At 42.9% G+C, this 19,014-nt stretch overlaps 1 protein-coding gene across 1 annotated transcript; it reads right to left on the bottom strand.

The window, feature by feature from the left end:
* Positions 1-13,212: 13,212 nt before the first annotated feature.
* LOC127218776 (uncharacterized) lies at positions 13,213-15,576 on the bottom strand. Its single transcript, XM_051179756.1, has 2 exons — positions 14,358-15,576; positions 13,213-13,997 (listed from the first exon to the last, which is right to left on the bottom strand). Exons 1-2 carry the CDS (start codon positions 15,574-15,576, stop codon positions 13,213-13,215), a joined length of 2,004 nt encoding a protein of 667 aa, XP_051035713.1.
* Positions 15,577-19,014: the final 3,438 nt, after the last annotated feature.

Below are 19,014 nucleotides of genomic sequence, written 5' to 3'. Positions count from 1 at the left end.
AGGCCTCACCCTCCCTGAGGAACAGAAAGATGATGGGATGGGGGTTGAGGGCCAGGGGAGGAGGGGAGGGTGAGGGAACTGGGATTGACATGTAAAACAAGCTTGTTTCAAATTTAAATAAATATATCATTTGTTTGTGGGGTTAAGGATAATGACTAAATTTTATCATGACATCTGACATGGCTTATAAAGTAAGAACTTTATCATTGGACTGAAAGACCTTTAGATTTCTATCAGGTAGAGGGGTGAACATGAATCTCAACAGAGAACAAATGTGTCTTTCTGTTATTACTATGGTTGGGAAACAGAGATCAAGGCAAATGTAGAAGACACTGCTCAGGTGTACTGAATTCTTCCACATGGTGGCACCCTAAGCTGGTGTGCACATCCTCATTTTTGAAGGACACGCATATTATGAACTTTGGCCAGAGAGGGTGCAGTAACACTACACTTCTGTTTCCTTGAATATATTTTGATCATAATCTCCCATTCCCCTAACCAATAGCATAGGAACCTATTGGAAAACTAAATAATACTGGTCTAAAATAAAAAAAAAGAGCGAGAGAAACATATTAAAAAATTACTTCTAATGATACTTTGATATACTCATATATCAATTCATTAGCAAATGGGAACAAATACAGAAATACACAGCCAGACACTTGGAACAGTCAGTCCTAAAAATGGGAAATCACCATGAAAGCCATGCCCTCAGAGCTCAGGGAACCCTAGAGGAGTTGGAAAATGGTTTATGAGCCTGAGGGAATGGTAAATATGAACTCCCCCTTGTGCAGGTCAGCTGTCTCTGTGGGTTTCTGTAGCCTGGTCTTTCTCCTTTTCTCATCACTCCCCCCTCTCTGAAACTGGATACCAGGAGTTTGACTCAGTGTTTAGCGGTGGGTGTCTGATGATTCCATCAACTACTAGATTAGGGCTCTATGGTGGCATATACATTAGTTAATCTCATTATCAGGGAAAGGCATTTAAGGTAGATTGTTAGTTGGGGTCATCCTTGTAGGTATCTGGACATTTCTCTATAGTCAGTATTCTCTTCAAACCTATAATGGCTCCCTCTTTTCTGGTATCTCTTTCTTTCTTTGCTCTTGTCTATTCGCCCCCTGACTCAATCTCTTCCTCTTATCTTTATTCTAACTTCCTCCTCACTCAATGCTTTTTCCCACTCTCAAAATACTCAGGATATCTTGTTCTTTTCCTCTTTTGTGAGGGACCTTGTATGAATGTCTTATGTTCCTCCTTGTATCCTAGTTTCTCTGGCAGTGTGAATTATAGATTGGTGATCCTTTGCTCTATGTCTAAAATCCATACATGAGTGTGTGCATACAATGTTCCTCTTTTTGTGGCTGTGTTACCTCAATCAGGATAGTTTCTTCAAGTTCCATCAATTTGCCTGCGAATTTCAAGATCCCATTGTATTTTTCCCATTGAGTAGTATTCCATTGTGTAAATGTGCATTTTCTTTATCCATTGTTCAGTTGAGCGGCATCTAGGTTGCTTCCAGGTTCTTGCTATTACAAATAATGCTGCTAAGAACATAGTCTTTATTGCGTGGCAATGGATAATGGGCATATGCCTAAGAGTTGAATTGCAGGATCCTGTGGTAGACTAATTTTCCTGAGGAACCACCCACCATACTGATCTCCAAAGGCTGTATGAGTTTTAGTGGAGGAGTGTTTCCCTTTCTCCACATCCTCTACAGCGTAAGCTGTCATTGGTGTTTCTAATTTTAGCCATTCTGGCAGGAGTAAGATGGTATCTCAAAGTTGTTTTGATTTGCATTTCCCTGATAGCTAAGGATGTTGAGCACTTTCTTAAGTGTCTTTCAGTCTTTTTGATTTCCTCTATTAAGAATTCTTTCTTCAGTTCTGTACCCCATTTTTTAATAGGGTGATTTGGTGTTTTGTTGACTAGTTTCTTTAGTTCTTTGTATATTATGGAGATCAGTGCTTTGTCGGATATAAGATTGGTGAAAATCTTTTCCCAGGCTGTGGGCTGCCGTTTGATCTTGTCCACTGTGTCCTTTGCCTTACAGAAGCTTCTAAGTTTGAAGAAATCCTGTTTATTAATTGTTGATCTCAGTGTCTGTGCCCCTGGAAGCCGTCTCCTATACCAATTTGTTCAAGGGTACCTCCTACATTCTCTTCTAAGAGTTTCAGTGTGGCAGGATTTATGTTGAGGTCTTTGCTCCATTTGGACTTGAGTTTTGTGCATGGCGACATTCTGCAGTCTTCTACACACCCTCATCCAATTGTGCCAGCACCATTTGTTGATGATGCTGTCATTGCCCCATTGTATAATTTTAGCTGTTTTGTCGAAAATCAGGTGTTCATAGCTGTGTGGGTTAATATCAGGATTTTCAGTTAAATTCCATTGGTCTACCTGTCTATTTTTGTGCCAATACCAGGCTGTTCTCAGAACTATAGCTGTGTAGTAGAGCTTAAAGTCAGATGGTGATGCCTCCTGAAGTTCCTTTATTGTACAGGGTTGTTTTGGCTATCCTGGATCTTTTGTTTTTCCATATAAAGTTGATTATTATCCTTTCAATGTCAGTGAAGAATTGTGGTGGGATTTTAATGGGGATTGCATTGAATCTGTAGATTGCTTTTGGCAAGATTGCCATCTTTGCTATGTTTATCCTACCTATCCAAGAGCATGGGAGATCTTTCCATTTCCTGGTATCTTCTTTAATTTCTTTCTTTAGAGCCACAAAGTGCTTATTATATGGGTCTTTTACTTGTTTGGTAAGCATTACCCAAAGATACTTTATGTTGCTTGTGGCTATTGTAAAGGGTGATGTTTCTCTGATTTCTTTCTCTATCTCTTTGTCGTCTGAAAAAAGTAGGGCTACTGATTTTTTTTTTTTTTTTTAGTTTATCTTGTATCCTGCTAGTTTGCTGAAGGTGTTTATCAGCTATAGGAGTTCCCTGGTAGAGTTTATTGGGTCGCTTATGTAAACTATCATATCATCTGCAAATAGAGACAATTTGGCTTCTTCCTTTCCAATTTGGATCCCCTTGATTTCCTTTTGTTGTCTTATAGCTTTAGCTAGAACTTCCAGTACGGTATTGAAGAGATATGGAGAGAGAGGGCAGCCTTGTCTTGTTCCTGATTTTAGATGAATTGGCTTAAATTTCTCTCCATTCAGTTTGATGTTGGCAGTTGGTTTGCTGTATATTGCTCTTATTATGTTTAGGTATGTCCCTGTAATCCCTGATCTCTCCAAGACCTTTATCATGAAAGGGTGTTGAATTTGGCAAAGGCTCTAGAGAGATAATCATATGGTTTTTCTTTTTCTGTTTGTTTATATGGTGGATCACATTGATAGATTTTCGTATGTTAAACCATCCCTGCAATCCAGGGATGAAGCCTACTTGGTCATAGTGGATGATTTCTCTGATGTATTCTTGAATTTGGTTTGCCAGTATTTTATTGAGTATTTATGCATTGATGTTCATCATGGATATTCATCTTTAGTTTTCTTTTTTAGTTGTGTCTTTGTGAGGCTTGGGTACCAAGGTTATTGTGGCCTCATAAAAAGAGTTTGGCAATGAACCTTCTGTTTCTATCTTGTGGAACAGTTTGAGGAGTATTGATATTAGTTCTTCCTTGAATGTCTGGTAGAATTCTGCACTGAATCCATCTGTCCCTGGACTTTTTTTGGTTGGAAGGCTTTCGATGACTGCTTCTATTTCATTGCAGGTTATAGGTCTATTTAAGTTGTTTGTCTGTTCCTGTTTTAATTTTGGTAAGTGATAGTTATCCAGAAATTCGTCTGTTTCCTTTGAATTTTCAATTTTTGTGAAATACAGATTTTAAGTATGACCTGAAAGTTGTCTGGATTTCCTCTGTGTCCATTATTATGTTCCCCATTTCGTTTCTGATTTTGTTAATTTGCATGTTCTGTCTCTGCTTTTGCGTTAATTTGGATAAAGGTTTGTCTATCTTGTTGATTTTCTCAAAAACCAACTCTTGGTTACATTGATTTTTTTTTTTTTGTATTGTTTTCCTAGTTTCTATTTTGTTGATTTCAGCCCTCAAGTTGATTATTTCCTGGCGTCCACTCCTCTGGGGTGAGTTTGCTTCTCTCTGTTCTAAGGTTTTCAGTTATGCTGTTAATTCTCTTATGTGACTATCCTCTGTTTTCTTCATATGGGCACTTAGTGCAATGAACTTCCCTCATAGCACTGCTTTCAAGGTATCCCATAAGTTCGGGTATGTTGTGTCCTCATTCTTGTTGAATTTTAGAAAGTCTTTAATGTCTTCCTTTATTTCTTCTTTGACCCAGGTGTGGTGCAATTGCACATTGTTCAGTTTCCATGAGTTTGCAGGTTTTCTGCTATTTGTGTTGTTGTTGAATTCCAATTTTAAAGCATGGTGGTCTGATAAGGTACAGGGAACTATTCCTATTCTCTTGTATCTGTTGAGGTTTGTTATGCTACCTAGTATGTGGTCGATTTTAGAGAAGTTTCCATGTGGAACAGAGAAGAAGGTATATTCTTTTGTGTTTGGATGGAATGTTCTATAGATGTCTGTTAACCCCTGTTGAGACATAACTTGTTAGTTCTTTTGTTTCTTTGTTGAGTTTCTGATTTGTGGTCCTGTCTAGTGTTGAGAGTGGTGTATTGAAGTCTCCCACTATAAGTGTGTGAGGTTTTATATGAGTTTTGAGTTTTAGTAGCATTTCTTTTATGAATGTGTGTGCCTTTGTATTAGGAGCATAGATGTTCAGAACTGAGACTTTGTGTTGATGGATTTCTGTGATGAATACAAAATGACCATCTTCATCTCTTTTGATTGATTTTGGTTTGAAGTCTAACTTGTTAGATATTAGGATAGCCATGCCTGCTGGCTTCTTGGTTCCATTTGATTGGAAAATCTTTTCCTAACCCTTTACCCTGAGTTAATGTCTATCTTTCAAGCTTAGATGTGTTTCTTGTATGCTGCAGAAGGATGGATTCTGTCTTCGTATTCATTTTGTTAGTCTGTGTCTTTTTATAGGTGAGTTAAGACCATTAATGTTGAGGGTGAGTAAGGACCATTGATTGTTGATGCTTGTTTGAGTTAGGTTTGTTGTTGGCAGTGGTATTGTGAATATATTTGTCCTGCTTTACCCTTGGTTTCTGGTGTAATGAGATTATCTGTTGCCTACATATTTGTGGGCGTAGTTATCTTCCTTGGTTTAGAGTTATCCTACCAAAACTTTCTGTAGGGCTGTATTTGTAGATACGTATTGGGAAAATCTGGATTTGTCATTAAATATCTTGTTTGCTCCCTCTATAGTGATTGAGAGTTTTGCTGAGTATAGTATCCTGGGCTGGCATCTGTGGACTCTCAGTACTTGTAGAACATCTATCCAGGACCTTCTGGCCTTGAGGGTTTCCATGGAGAAGTCAGGTGTAATTTTGATAGTTCTGCCTTTATATGTTACCTGTCCTTTTTCCTTCGCTGCTCTTGATATTATTTCTTTATTCTGTATGCTAGGTGTTTTGATTATTATATGTTGAGGGGTCTTTTTTCTTTGGTCCAGCCTATTTGGGGTTCGGTATGCTTCTTGTACTTTCATGGGCATGTCCTTCTTCAGATTGGGAAAGTTTTCCTCAATGATTTTGTTGAATATGTTTTTGGCACCTTTGAGCTGGGCTTCCTCACCTTCTTCTATGCCTATTATTCTTAGGTTTGGCCTTTTCATGGTGTTCCACATTTCCCGGATGTTTTTTGTTAAGGATTTGTTGTATTTATGATTTTCTTTGGTCGATGAATCTATTTCTTCTAGTTTATCTTCTGTGCCTGAGATTCTCTCTTCCATCTCTTGAATTCTGTTGGTTATGCTTGTGTCTGTAGTTCCCGATTTTTTGCCCAGTTTTTCTATTTCCAGCATTCCTTTGGTTTGTGTTGCCTTTATTTTCTCTATTTCAGTTTTCAAGTCTTGAACTGTTTCCTTCACCTGCTTAATTGTTTTTTCTTGGCTTTCTGTTCTTTCTTTACTTTTCTTCTGGAATTTGTTCATTTCTTCCAGTTTTTTGTTTGTTTTTTCCTCCATTTCTTTAAGGGATTTTTCTCACATCTTCTTTGAGGGCCTTTATCATTTTTATGACGATAATTTTTAAGTCGTTCCCTCTGCTCCCTCTGCTTTGTTGTTGTGTTCCGTTCTAGTTGGTGTAGATACCCTAGATTTTGGTGGTGTCATGCTTGTCTTTCTGTTGTTAGGTGCTGTCTTGTATTGCCGTCTTCCCATAGCTTCTTCCAGTAGGTGTTGGTGGGGTCTCCCCCTCTTTCTATGGTACTTCCCTGTGGGTTTATGTGGGTCAGAGATTCAATATCTGTAGCTCTGGGTGGTCCAAGCTCTATAGAAGGTCTCTGCACAGACAAGAACCCAGGGATGGGGTCAGGGATGAGGGTCCAGTAGAAGATGCCTGCAGAAACTCAGAGTGGTCCCGCAGAGATAGGTGGGTCTCTGGGAAGGGCCCAGGGCTCCAGCAGAGGACTGGAGGTGGGGTCAGGTGGAAATTATGTGTGGTCCCATGACCTTTAGGTCTCCTTTGTTCAGAGTTGCTCTCTAGCCAATGGCTGGCAGAAGAGGACAAAGGCTGAGCTGATACTTGGGACATTTCTGCATAATAGTGGGATCTCACTGGAATCTGGCACTCTCTAGCTGAGGCCTCTTTCTTTAGCAGAGGCCCTGCTTTGGGGGTCAAGGATCTTGCTGGCAGCGGGAACTCAGAGTGGACCCGTAGAGATAGGCGGATCTCTGGGAGGGTCCGGGACTCCAGCAGAGGACTGGAGGTAGGGTCAGAGACCAAGCAGGTAGAAATTACGGGTGGTCCCGCATGGATAGGCAGGTCTCCTTTGTTCAGAGTTGTTCCGAGAAGTCCCCAAAGTAGAGTGGACTGTTGGCTCCACCCTCTGTCCCAGTGCTCAACCAGACTGTGGGGACAGTAGTCAGGGTAGGGCACAGGGTAGGGGGGGGCAGGCTCATGGTGGGGATGGGTGGGAGTGTATCAGAGCACCAAGGGTGCTCTTGATGGGGACAGGACACAGAAGCAGCGGGATCAGGGGCAAACCCAGGGAGTTCGGGGGGACAGGGTAGGTTGTAGGGGAGAGGCCACCCCAATTGGGCCCAGACTTACCTCTAGCAATGGCTGGTGGAAGAGAACAAAGGCTGAGCTGATACTTGGGAAGTTTCTGCATGATAGTCAGATTTCACTGGAAACTGCCACTCTGCAGCTGAGGCCCTTTCTTTAGCAAAGGCCCTGCTTTGGGGGTCAAGGATCTTGCTGGTGGCAGGAACTCAGAGTCGCAGAGATAGCGACTTCTTTTTTTTTTTTTTTTAAGGTTTATTGATGTATTATTATACAGTGTTCTGTCTGCATGTGTCCCTGCAGGTCAGAAGAGGGTACCAGATCTCATTATAGATGGTTGTGAGTCACCATGTGGTTGCTGGGAATTGAACTCAGGACCTCTGGAAAAGTACCCAGTGCTTTTAACCTCTGAGCCACCTCCCCAGCCTGATTCTCTGACTTCTTTACATTACCTGTATCATTTGTACATAGGAGGGATTTGTTTCTCTGAGTGTGGTTATTGAACACCTAGAGAAGTTTGGTGGCACTGGTTTAGTGATTTTATTTGGCGGGTAAAGGTCGAGCAAAACTTAAGCATTTTAAAATACTAGGGATGTCTGTTTCTCTCATCTCTTTGTAAGTTATATTTGTTCTGTCTTGCTGTTTTATTCATATTTATTTCATTGCTGTTCCTCCTTTAGACACCAACAAAATTTTTGATTTTACCAAGAACACCCTGGGGAACTGATGGATTTGTATGGGGCATTCAGGACAGACTTAGAGCTGCTGCATTGATTGGAAATTTTACCTAGTATCGATGATGGTTTTCTATAACCAGACAGCCAGAACCCCCTTTTCCTAACCTGGACACCTTATATGTTTTGTACATTCCTCACCTGGGACAGAATTGCACACTAGCTAGCTAAGAGTGGTTGGATACGCAGGAAAGAAATGCTTACAGTCACAAAGTTTACCTGTGTTGTTTTTATTTTATTATGTATTTGTTTTGTTTTGTTTTTTGAGACAGGGTTTCTCTGTATCTTTAGAACCTGTCCTGGAACTCGCTCTGGAGACCAGGCTAGTCTTGAACTCACAGAGATTCACCTGTCTCTGCCTCCCAAATGAGCACTGGGATTAAAGGCATGTGCCACCACCGCCGGGCTTGATTTTTCTTTTTGTTTTTTTTTTGTTTGTTTGTTTGTTTTGTTTTGTTTTTTTTTTGTTTGTTTGTTTGTTTTGTTTTTGGAGGGGAGTGGGGTAAGGATGATTTATTTTTTCTATCTTTTTTTTTCTAATTTCCTACAATGTATTCTGATCACAGTTTCCCTTCACACAACTCCTTCCACCCACCCAGCCAAATTCACCTGAGTGGGGCCTGTCCTTAGGTGTGATTTGTATACTCAGTAAGAAAACTAATATTTCCTTCTCAAGTGGTTATCAACTGGAGATAACTTCAGGGTTAGGGACTGGAGGCTTCTGTCCATTGCCCCTATCATCACTGGTGCCCCATCTGGCTTAGATCTGTGCAAGCAGGTACAAGTTTTTTGTTTGTTTGTCTAAAGCAGGCACACAACTGACTAACTGACCACACACACAGAGGCAGCTGGCTTGTCTTTGAAGCCATTACTGTATAAATTTTTCTTCTTAAAGAAAAGTTGAATCAAAACTACACAGGAGAGACAATGTATGGATTAGGGCTGCATGATTATTTTGTTTTGTTTTTGTTCTTTGTTTTGCTTTGTTTATTTGTTTTCTTTCCTTGGCCTTTTGGTCCCATCCTGTATTTTTAGCAAGATTTGAGTAATTCCACAGGTAAAATAAAAGTTAAAAATGGGGACATTCATGGGGTTTAGTTCTCATTTACAGAACAGCTCTAATTGAAGAGTCTATCTCTCTCTTCTCCCTCCATCCATCCTTTCCTCCTTCCTCCCTTCCTTTTCCTGGTATTGACCTAAAAAGTGGACTGCTTTGGGATGTAAGTTTAAGTAATCTCTAGCTCAAGCAGAGGGGAGTGAGTAGGAAGGACCCCCCAATCTATCTCAAATACTAGCCTAAACTAAACAATAAAAGTGGGTATCAGTTGCTCTACCATAAAGTTTCCAAAATCACACTAAACATACATACATACATACATACATACATACATACATACATACATACACATATATTCCATATGTTACGTTCTCAAACAAGTACTTGTTTGAGTCCCTGTCATGTTGGGACTACATGTGCTAGTAAGCACAAAGAACAAAAAAAAAGATGTTGAAAAGAAATCAGAGGGTGTTGGATCCTTTGTGTGTGAATTCAATCAAATGAGAACATTTAGAAAAATTAAAGTGAGTTGGGTGGTGGTGGTGGTGTACTGACTTCCAGGACAGGCTCCAAAGCTACAGAGGAACTCTGTTTTATTTAAGATTTACTTTTCTTATTTGTTTATTTTTCACAGGGCATGGTAGCCCTTGGGAAGCAGAGACAGGGGATCTCTGAGTTCAAGGCCAGCTTGGTCTACAGAGCAAGTTCCAGGACAGCAAAGGCTACACAGAGAAACATTGTCTTGAAAAATAACAACAAAAACAGATTTCATTTTGTTTTTGAGACAGGGTTTCTCTGTGTAACTCTTGCTATCTTGGAACTCCATCTATAGATCAGGCTGGCCTCAAAGTCAGAAGTCCACCTGCCTCTGCCTCATGAGTGCTGGGATTTTAGAGATGTAGGCTACTACTGCCCAGCCCCCACCACCACCACCAAAAAATTTTAAATCTATTTATGTGTATGTGTGTTTGTGTATATGCCATGCCCTGTGAATACATCCAAAGAGGCCAGAAGAGGGAATCAGATCCTATAGAAATGTAGTTATAGACAGTTGGATGACACCCAATATGGGTGCTTGAACTAAACTTGAGTCCTCTGAAAAAGAAGAAAGCCCTCTGCTGAGTGAACTCTCTAGGCCCTTTTCTGTATAATTTTTGATGATACTTATCCCTTCACATGGAATATTCTCACCCATGATCTTCACCCAATGAAAATTTGCTTTTAGATCCAATTCAAACACCTCTTACCCAACCCTCATTGGTATCACACATACACACACACACACACACACACACACACACACACACACACACACACGTGTTCTTGAAGCAGTTATTTCAATGTCTATGTCTCCTGGTAAATGGTAAGTGCTTGAAAATCAGGGCCTCCAAATATAACAATGGCTTTCCAGTACTTAATACAATGCCTGGCACCTGCTAGAAAGGATACAAATGTTTAGCCGGTAAATTAATTATTTGAAGGGCATGGGGTGGCTCCTCCTGTCAAAAAGGCTTGCTAAAGACTTCCTTTTTCCTTGGATGACCTTCTGTCATCCTCATAACTATTGTTTTGATTCAAAGAACAAAGACTACAAAACTTGCTATTGGCAAGAGCTGCATGCTTGTATCTTCATGTTCACCTTATTCTTGGTACTTATTGTCTAACTCTTTAAGATTTATCTAGATAATTGTTTCAATCATATGAACTACCTCAAAAAATAAAGGGGACAGGAAATGGCTTTTTAAAATAACACTAAAGTCTTTTTTTTTTTTTTTTTTTTTTTTTTTTTTTTTTTTTGAGACAGCAGCTTTGGCCTAGAACTTGCTTTGTAGACCAGACTAGCCAGCCTCCAATTTTCAGTGATTGTTCCTGCCTCTGCCTTGTGAGTGCTGAGATAAAAGTGTGTACCACCACATCCAGTCCATCCAGTCTTGTCTTTTCTAAAATTATTGTTTTGCTCATACATAGTGTTGTGCCCAGATTCTGAACCCCAAAAGCAAAGAGTCTTTTATTATTGTTGTTTAATGAGTTAACTGCATTAACTCGGACCCTTCATCCATTCATCACAGCAGACAGTGGGAGAAGGACCCATAGAAACCTCGAGGCAGGAAACTTAGTATGCAGTGTAAGGGGAGTGTCTAGGGGTATACAACAGTCTCAAGATTGGTGAGCTTCCAAGCTTGGACGACCTGTCCTGTGTTGGTCAACTGGTTGCTGTGGCCTATAGGCCCTCCCAGGGCAGTTGCTATGCTCTGTATGTCACTGTTACACCACTTTTACCATAAAGTGCAGTAGAGCACATCAGCTAACTTCTGATTGGTTCCTTGCCAGGGTATCTAACCTCCTAGTGACTGGGAGGAGGGGCAAGGTCAGGTAAGCACATGTTGAGCCTTTTCTGCAGCCTGTAATGGCTGCAAAAGTAGGGGACTGGTCCCTTCAATAGTTATACACACACACACAAACAACAAGCACACACACAAAATAACAAAATATATACTGATGTCAGGCAAGCTGAGATTCACTCCCAGCTACATCTCTTTTATTATTGGGGGGGGGGGCAAAACATAGGAGATTCAACCCAGAAATACAGGCATTCTAGACAAGCACTGTCACTGAGCCACTCCACCAGCGTCCACACCCCACTTAATTTTTTTTTTTTTTTTTTTGAGACAGGGTTTCTCTCTGTAGCCTGATGGGAGATGTCATTCTGTAAATATGTTTTTAGTATTGGTTAACGAATAAAGCCCTGTTGGCCAATAGGAAAGCAAGATAGATGGGACTAGGAGACAAGGATGATTCAGGGAGAGGTAGGAGTAGATTCAACACATAGAACCAAGAGACCACATGGAGATACTTAGATTAATAGAAATGAGTTAATATTTAAGACAGAGCTAGCCAATAAGTAATGATAATAGCTTTATATCTAATATAGCATCTCTGTGTGTTACTTGGGGCTGACATGACTGGGACCAGGCTGGTGGGAAAACTGCTTTAACAGTAGCCCTGGTTGGCTGTCCTAGAACTCACTCTGTAGTCCAAGCTGGCTTCAAACTCACAGAGATCCACCAGCCTCTGCCTCCCAGGTGCTGGGATTAAAGGTGTGTGCACCACAGCCCAGGTTTAAAGCATTTTTTTTTTTTTTTTTTTTTTTTTGAGAAAGGTCTTGCTATGTTACCCTAGTTTGGCCTTGAACTTTCAGCATTCCTCCTGCCTCTGCATCCCAAATACTAGGATTACAGGCATGTGTTATCATGTTCAGATTTTCTCTCTTTTAATAGAAAGGAACATAGTCATTGGATATATTTTCTAGAATTCAGGTGTTCAAACTGTATAAAACTAAAGCAGCCAAAATGCCTGTAAAGATTTACAGAACAAGTGGCCCATGTTTTTAATCTCAGCACTCAGAGAGGAAGAGGCAGGCGAATCTCTGCAGCCTACAGAATGAGTTCCAGGATGGCAACAGCAAAACACAAAGAGAAATGAGGAGAGGAGAAAGGGGAAGAAAGAAAGTAAACTCAGATCCAACATTTTCACTTTAGAATCACCCAACTTTTCTTATACCTTGTGCAAAGTATTTTATTTAGATAATGTATTTAAATAGCAACTATCACTGTTGTAAGCAGGAAATTACTATCTCTTGGCATTAAGTAGAAGTAACTCAATGAAACATGTATGACTATGAAGATCATTAAATTCCAGCAGGGTATGGTTTTAGCCTACTGTAGCTTTAGAGGGATATTAGTGGGCATTCTCTCCAAACAAAATATAGCCTCTTTGACAAAAATCAAATGTACTGAAAAGGAAAAACTCCCCACCTAAGATTCAATGTCATTTAATGCCATGTCCCTATAAAAACTGAAGTTGTCTTCTTCCAGGAGAAATCTTGCAGAATCCAAATCCTCCACCTCCCTCTAGTCTTTAGAGCCTCCTAAGAACAATACCCTCTGGCTCCTCCTCTGACCTTAAACAAAAGAACAGATTTCCTTGTCTGATAAGTAGTCAAAGCCTTAGGCTTTGTGGCCTCAGAGAACTACTTTCTAAAGCCTACCAAAGGCCAAGCCCACTTTGTTCCCTCCAGGAGTTGAGAAAGCCATTAGAATGCCAACAATAAAAAGAGTAATGTTGGTAACTTTTCCTCCTAGGCACTTTCTTGGCAAAGGCCTTAGTAGACATTTAAATGGCTGGGATATGATTCCAATTAGAAAGGGTGACTTTTTCTCATGCCCCTTGAGGCTGGAAGGTTGCCAGTAGGGTCACAGTGTCTGTCTGGATGTGTGGCCTCAGACACAGTCAGTGTAGGGTCAGGCTTCTCCTGAGCTAGTTTCTAACTAGTTGCTGGGAGAGTCTCAAGAGCTTCAGCACTTGAATTCTTAGGAACCTGGTGGAGACCTGAAGAGCAACTTTGAGAAGTCTGGGCTAAAGAGGTCTGGGAGCCCTGAGTTTGGGCAGCTCCAGGCGGCACCACATGAACCTCCATGGACAAAGTATGCCCCTCTGAAGATTTAACAGACTCAGGTTGTGTTTGAAAGTCAGGGGGATTCTGGGGCTGGCTTTCTTGGGCTAGAGAGCCCTCGATTTGGCTCTGAGAGATCACGGGGGCCACAGGGAAACTTTCAGAGGGCACAGGCACCAGGAGGTGGCTCTGACTATCTACTCTTTCCAGAGGATAAACCCGAGAGGCCACGCTGATCTTAGAGCGCCTCTGGGAGTCGGGGTCCACAGGCACATGGCTGTCAGAGGACACAGAGCCCTGCATTTGGCTCTGAGAGATCACTGGAACCACAGAGAAACTTTCAGAGGGCACAGGCACCAGGAGGTGGCTCTGACTGTCTACTCTTTCCAGAGGATAGACCCGAGAGGCCACGCTGATCTTAGAGCGTTTCTGGGAGTCGGGGTCCACAGGCACATGGCTGTCAGAGAACACAGAGCCCTGCATTTGGCTCTGAGAGATCACGGGGACCACAGGGAAACTTTCAGAGGGCACAGGCACTAGGAGGTGGCTCTGACTGTCTACTCTTTCCAGAGGATAGACCCGAGAGGCCACGCTGATCTTAGAGCGCCTCTGGGAGTCGGGGTCCACAGGCACATGGCTGTCAGAGGACACAGAGCCTTGCATTTGACTCTGAGAGATCACGGGGACCACAGGGAAACTTTCAGAGGGCACAGGCACCAGGAGGTGGCTCTGACTGTCTACTCTTTCCAGAGGATAGACCCGAGAGGCCACGCTGATCTTAGAGCGCCTCTGGGAGTCAGGGTCCACAGGCACATGGCTGTCAGAGGACACAGAGCCCTGCATTTGGCTCTGAGAGATCACGGGGACCACAGGGAAACTTTCAGAGGGCACAGGCACCAGGAGGTGGCTCTGACTGTCTACTCTTTCCAGAGGATAGACCCGAGAGGCCACGCTGATCTTAGAGCGCCTCTGGGAGTCCGGGTCCACCAGCACACGGCTGTCTGAGGAAACAGAGCCCTGCATTTGACTCTGGGAGACCACAGGGACCACGGGGAAACTTTCAGAGGGCACAGGCACCAGGAGGTGGCTCTGACTGTCTACTCTTTCCAGAGGATAGACCCGAGAGGCCACGCTGATCTTAGAGCGCCTCTGGGAGTCGGGGTCCACAGGCACATGGCTGTCAGAGGACACAGAGCCCTGCATTTGGCTCTGAGAGATCACAGGGACCACAGGGAAACTTTCAGAGGGCACAGGCACCAGGAGGTGGCTCTGACTGTCTACTCTTTCCAGAGGATAGACCCGAGAGGCCACGCTGATCTTAGAGCGCCTCTGGGAATGGGGGTCCACAGGCACATGGCTGTCAGAGGACACAGAGCCTTGCATTTGGCTCTGAGAGATCATGGGGACCACAGGGAAACTTTCAGAGCGCACAGGCACCAGGAGGTGGCTCTGACTGTCTACTCTTTCCAGAGGGTAGACCTGAGAGGCCACGCTGATCTTAGAGTGCACCTGAGGATCAGGGTCCAGAAGCACGTGGCTGTCAGAAGACAAAGCCATCTGGGAGTAGCTGCCAGAAGCTCCAGACATCAGAGGGTAGCACTGAGAGGTCACCGAAAAGACAGGCTGGCTCCTAGAAGTACAAATGGAGAGAGGAGGATGCAAAGGGACCAGAGGCAGGCTCTTAGAGGCCTGGACTGAGCAATTCTGTAGCTGGTTCAGAACAGATGCAGGCTTCACAGGATAGAACGATGTTCTGCCACCAATGGTCCCAGCATCTCTGTTCCCTTCCAGCTGGCCCGGGTCGGTCGAGCTGAGGCTACTGATCCTCTGGAGGACCCTTGGGAGGAGCCGCCGCCGCCGCCGCCGGCGGATCCGCTGGAAGGTGTTAGACACACTCCTGAGAGTCAGCGAGAAGCGATGGCTGCCGCTGCGGTGCACCCCGACCTCGCCTGTGCGAGGTGAAGTCCTCCTCGAGGGGTCTTCCGGGAGCGCCTCGATGTTGCCGGTGTACCAGAAGATCCACCACAGGAGGCTGATGAAAATGATGATGGAACCCAGATAGAGCAACATGTCGTAGAACAGCAGGTCGGCGAACACACCAGTGAACAGCACTGCCACACCCACCGCGTCGAAGGCGACACCCAACCAAAAGAAGGGTCTGCAGCGGCCCAGGCCGGGGGACCTCATCTCACTCAAGTCCATGCTCTTCCGAGAAAGCTCTGTGTTGCTCAACATTACCTACACAAACCCAACAAGAGGCCACCAGACCCAGGGCTCTGCCACTGGCGGGCTTTGACCGCTGGGTCTCCATGGCAACGCAAGAGGCGGGGCAGGGAGGGTGGATTGCCAGGCAAGAGAGAAAACAAGAACTGCGCGTGCCCACTAGGACCTGTTGCACTTTCTATGCTTGGGCAGTGCTCACCCCTCCTCCGCCCTCTGTCCACTCTGTCCCTCTGGCGCTGCATCAAGTAAAATTTACAAGGGCGAAACTAACTATACTCGAGGCGAAAATCTTCTCGAGGGAGGGTGAGAGCTTATGGGAGAACAGACCACAAGGACTGTTTTTGTGTATCTTCCTGCAACAGCCTCAGGTGCAGGTGAGATGGTCTCATTATAGCCTGAGCTGAACTTGAATTCTCTATGTAGCTGAGGATGATTTGATCCTCCTTGCATCGACTTCCAAAGTGCTGGGATTATGGGAATAGCCATCATGCCCTACTATTTTAAACACTTCTTTGAGATATATGTGTGTGTGTGTGTGTGTGTGTGTGTGTGTGTGTGTGTGTGTGTGTACCATTCATTAGACAAAAGCAAATTGGCATGCTAATAAGATGGATGCACATTTTTATCTTTACATAAAGAATTCTTGGCTAAATAGTTGATACTGTAGGACCTAAAGAATCTTCAACATTTTTAGAGTTAATCAGTATTTTCATTTTATAATCATTAATGCTGAGAATACCTATGTGCAGAAATATGTGGTACAAAATGGCAGAAATATATTTAGGAGCATTTTGGAAATTCTGTTATAATGCCAAAACAAAATTTAACATTTTAAAAAATGAAACTGAAGGAGATGGTGCACACCCTTAATACCAGCACTCAGGAAGCAGAGGCAGGTGGATCTCTGTGAATTTGAGGCCAGCCTTGTCTACAGAGCATTCCAGGACAGCCAGGGCTACACAAAGAAACCCTGTCTCGAAAAACTAAAAATAAATAAATAAATGAAAATGAAACTAAAGTGAGCAAATCAAAAGGTTTTTTTGTTTGTTTGTTTGTTTGTTAATCACATTACATGTATTTGTTTGGGAGGGGGGATGCATATACCAGAGCTCAACTGTGGAGGTCAGAGGACAACTTGCACTTCTGTCATGTGTGTCCAAGGAATCACATAGGTTGTCAGGCTTAGCAGCAAGAAGCTGCTGAGCCATCCCACAGGACCATACAACAGTTTTAAAAATTAAACATTCTAGCCAGGCATGGTGTTTAATCCCAAGACTGGGAAGGTGGAAGTGGGCAGATTTCTGAGTCTGGGGCTAGCCTTAACAACATATAGAGTTCAAGGCCAGCCAGGGCTACATATTGACACCATGTATGGGGGGAGGTTGCTAAATATTGTAACAGACTTGCCGATTTAGTACTTTTATGCTGAGGAAAGATAGTAAGAAAATACTAAAAGCCTTTGTAATTAAACCATTATGTTTCTATAAGAGCAAAAAAACCTGCATACAGTAGAAACACTAAACTTCATAGCATACAGTAGTCTCAAATCTGAGGTAAGGTGTTCTAGGCAGCCTAGTTCTAGGCAGTACTAGTATAACACCATGCACAGTGCAAACTGCACTTGTGCTGAGTTAGAATGAAAAGCTGCAGAGAAGTGTGATTTAACATGAATGATGCTTCCAGAGACATCATGGACTCTATAGTCCAGGCTGGCCTTGAACTCACAGAGATCCATCTGCCTCTGCCTCCTGAATGCTGGGATTAAAGGCTTGCTCCACCACCACCTGATATCTTGGATTCTTTATTGCTTTATTTTGAATTTTTGGTTGCTGTGTTTTTTGTTGCTTTTTTTACTACTTGCACATTCAATTATGTGACTGGCTTAGTTAGGGTTTTTATTGCTGTGAAGAGACACCATGACTACAGAAACTCTAATAAAGGAAAACATTTAATTGGGGCTGGATTACAGTTTCAGCGGTTTTTGTAGTATTATCATCACGTTGGAAAACTGGCAGAATGCAGGCACACACAGTGCTAGAGAAGCTAAGAGCTCTGTATCTTGATCCTCAGGCAAAAGAAGGAGACTGTGTGCTACAGTGGGAATAGCTTGAGCATATGAGACTGCAAAGCCTGCTCCCACAATGATATACCTCCTCCAACAAGGTCACACCTCCTAATGGTGTCACTCCCTGTGGACCAAACATTCAAACAGTGAGTCTATAAGGGTCATTCCTATTCAAACCAAGACAGTGGCCCTATATGGGGTAGTAATTCACAGTTTATACTCAATAGCTGTGGTCTAACTGGGCATGAGAACACACATCTGTAATTGCAACATATAAAGTGACAAGGATCAAGAGTTTAAAAAAAAATTTGCAAATAGAGCTATATGAGGAGACTCAGTCTTAAAGAACAGAAGCACAAGGACTGGAGAAATGGCTCAATAGTTAAGACACTCTCTTTTGGCTTCTGAGAGCACTGCTTCACATGTTACATACACTGACAAAGATATGCACACATATACACATAATACTTATAATCCCACTACCAGAGAAGTGAGAGGTAGATTCCTGGGGCTTGCTAGGCAGTCAGCCTAGCCAACTCAATAAGCTTCTGGCAAGTGAAAGACCATGCCTCAAAAAACAATAGCAATTATCTTCTAGCCTCTATACACACATAAGCACCTACACACACACACACACACACACACACACACACACACAAATACACACACAAACACAAAATGGGGGACTACAAAAGGTATAGATGGTGTAGATTCACCTCCTGCCAGAAGAGTTGCTACTCCTGCTGTTGCATGGGCTGTGAGAGTTCACCAAGGGAGGTTATCTGAAGAGCTTCCAACAAGTGCAGCTGCTGCATACGATATGGGCATTCGTGTAACCACTTATGTATGAAAACCTATATAAACACTAACAAAAAGACCCCAACCCATACCCCCCTTTTCTATAAAGCATGTAACTGATTTTTTTTGTTGTTGTTGTTATTGTTGACATGGGAAAATGGGATGGGAGAATAGGAGTCATAGTGCATACTTTTAATCCCAGCACTCAGGAGGCAGAAGCAGGACTCTGTGAATTACAGGACAGCCTGATCTACATCATGTGTTCCAGGAAAACCTGGGCTATATAGAGAGAACCTGTTTCAAAAAACAAAACAAAATGGGGTGGAGGGTAGCCCTTGGATGGTAAAGTATACGCCTACCATGCATGTGATCCAGGGTTCAGTCTTCAAGCAAGAAGAGAGAGAAGAAAGAGGAGAAGGAGGAGGAGACAGGCCAGGAAACAGAGGTCAGATTGCAACTCAGCTAAATGTAGCCAGGGATAGAGGAAGTAAAAGGGCATGGTTGAGCTGGCAAAATCAATTCTTAGGAAAAGGAATGTTGCTTCCCCTCACCCTTTGTCCTAACGGACCTGTTGCTCTGGGTAAGCA

Source organism: Phodopus roborovskii, unplaced genomic scaffold (genome assembly GCF_943737965.1).
Source record: "Phodopus roborovskii unplaced genomic scaffold, PHOROB, whole genome shotgun sequence".
NCBI classification, from domain to species: domain Eukaryota; kingdom Metazoa; phylum Chordata; class Mammalia; order Rodentia; family Cricetidae; genus Phodopus; species Phodopus roborovskii.
Note: the sequence above shows the minus strand (reverse complement) of the source record. Positions and strands in the feature narration are given on the sequence as shown.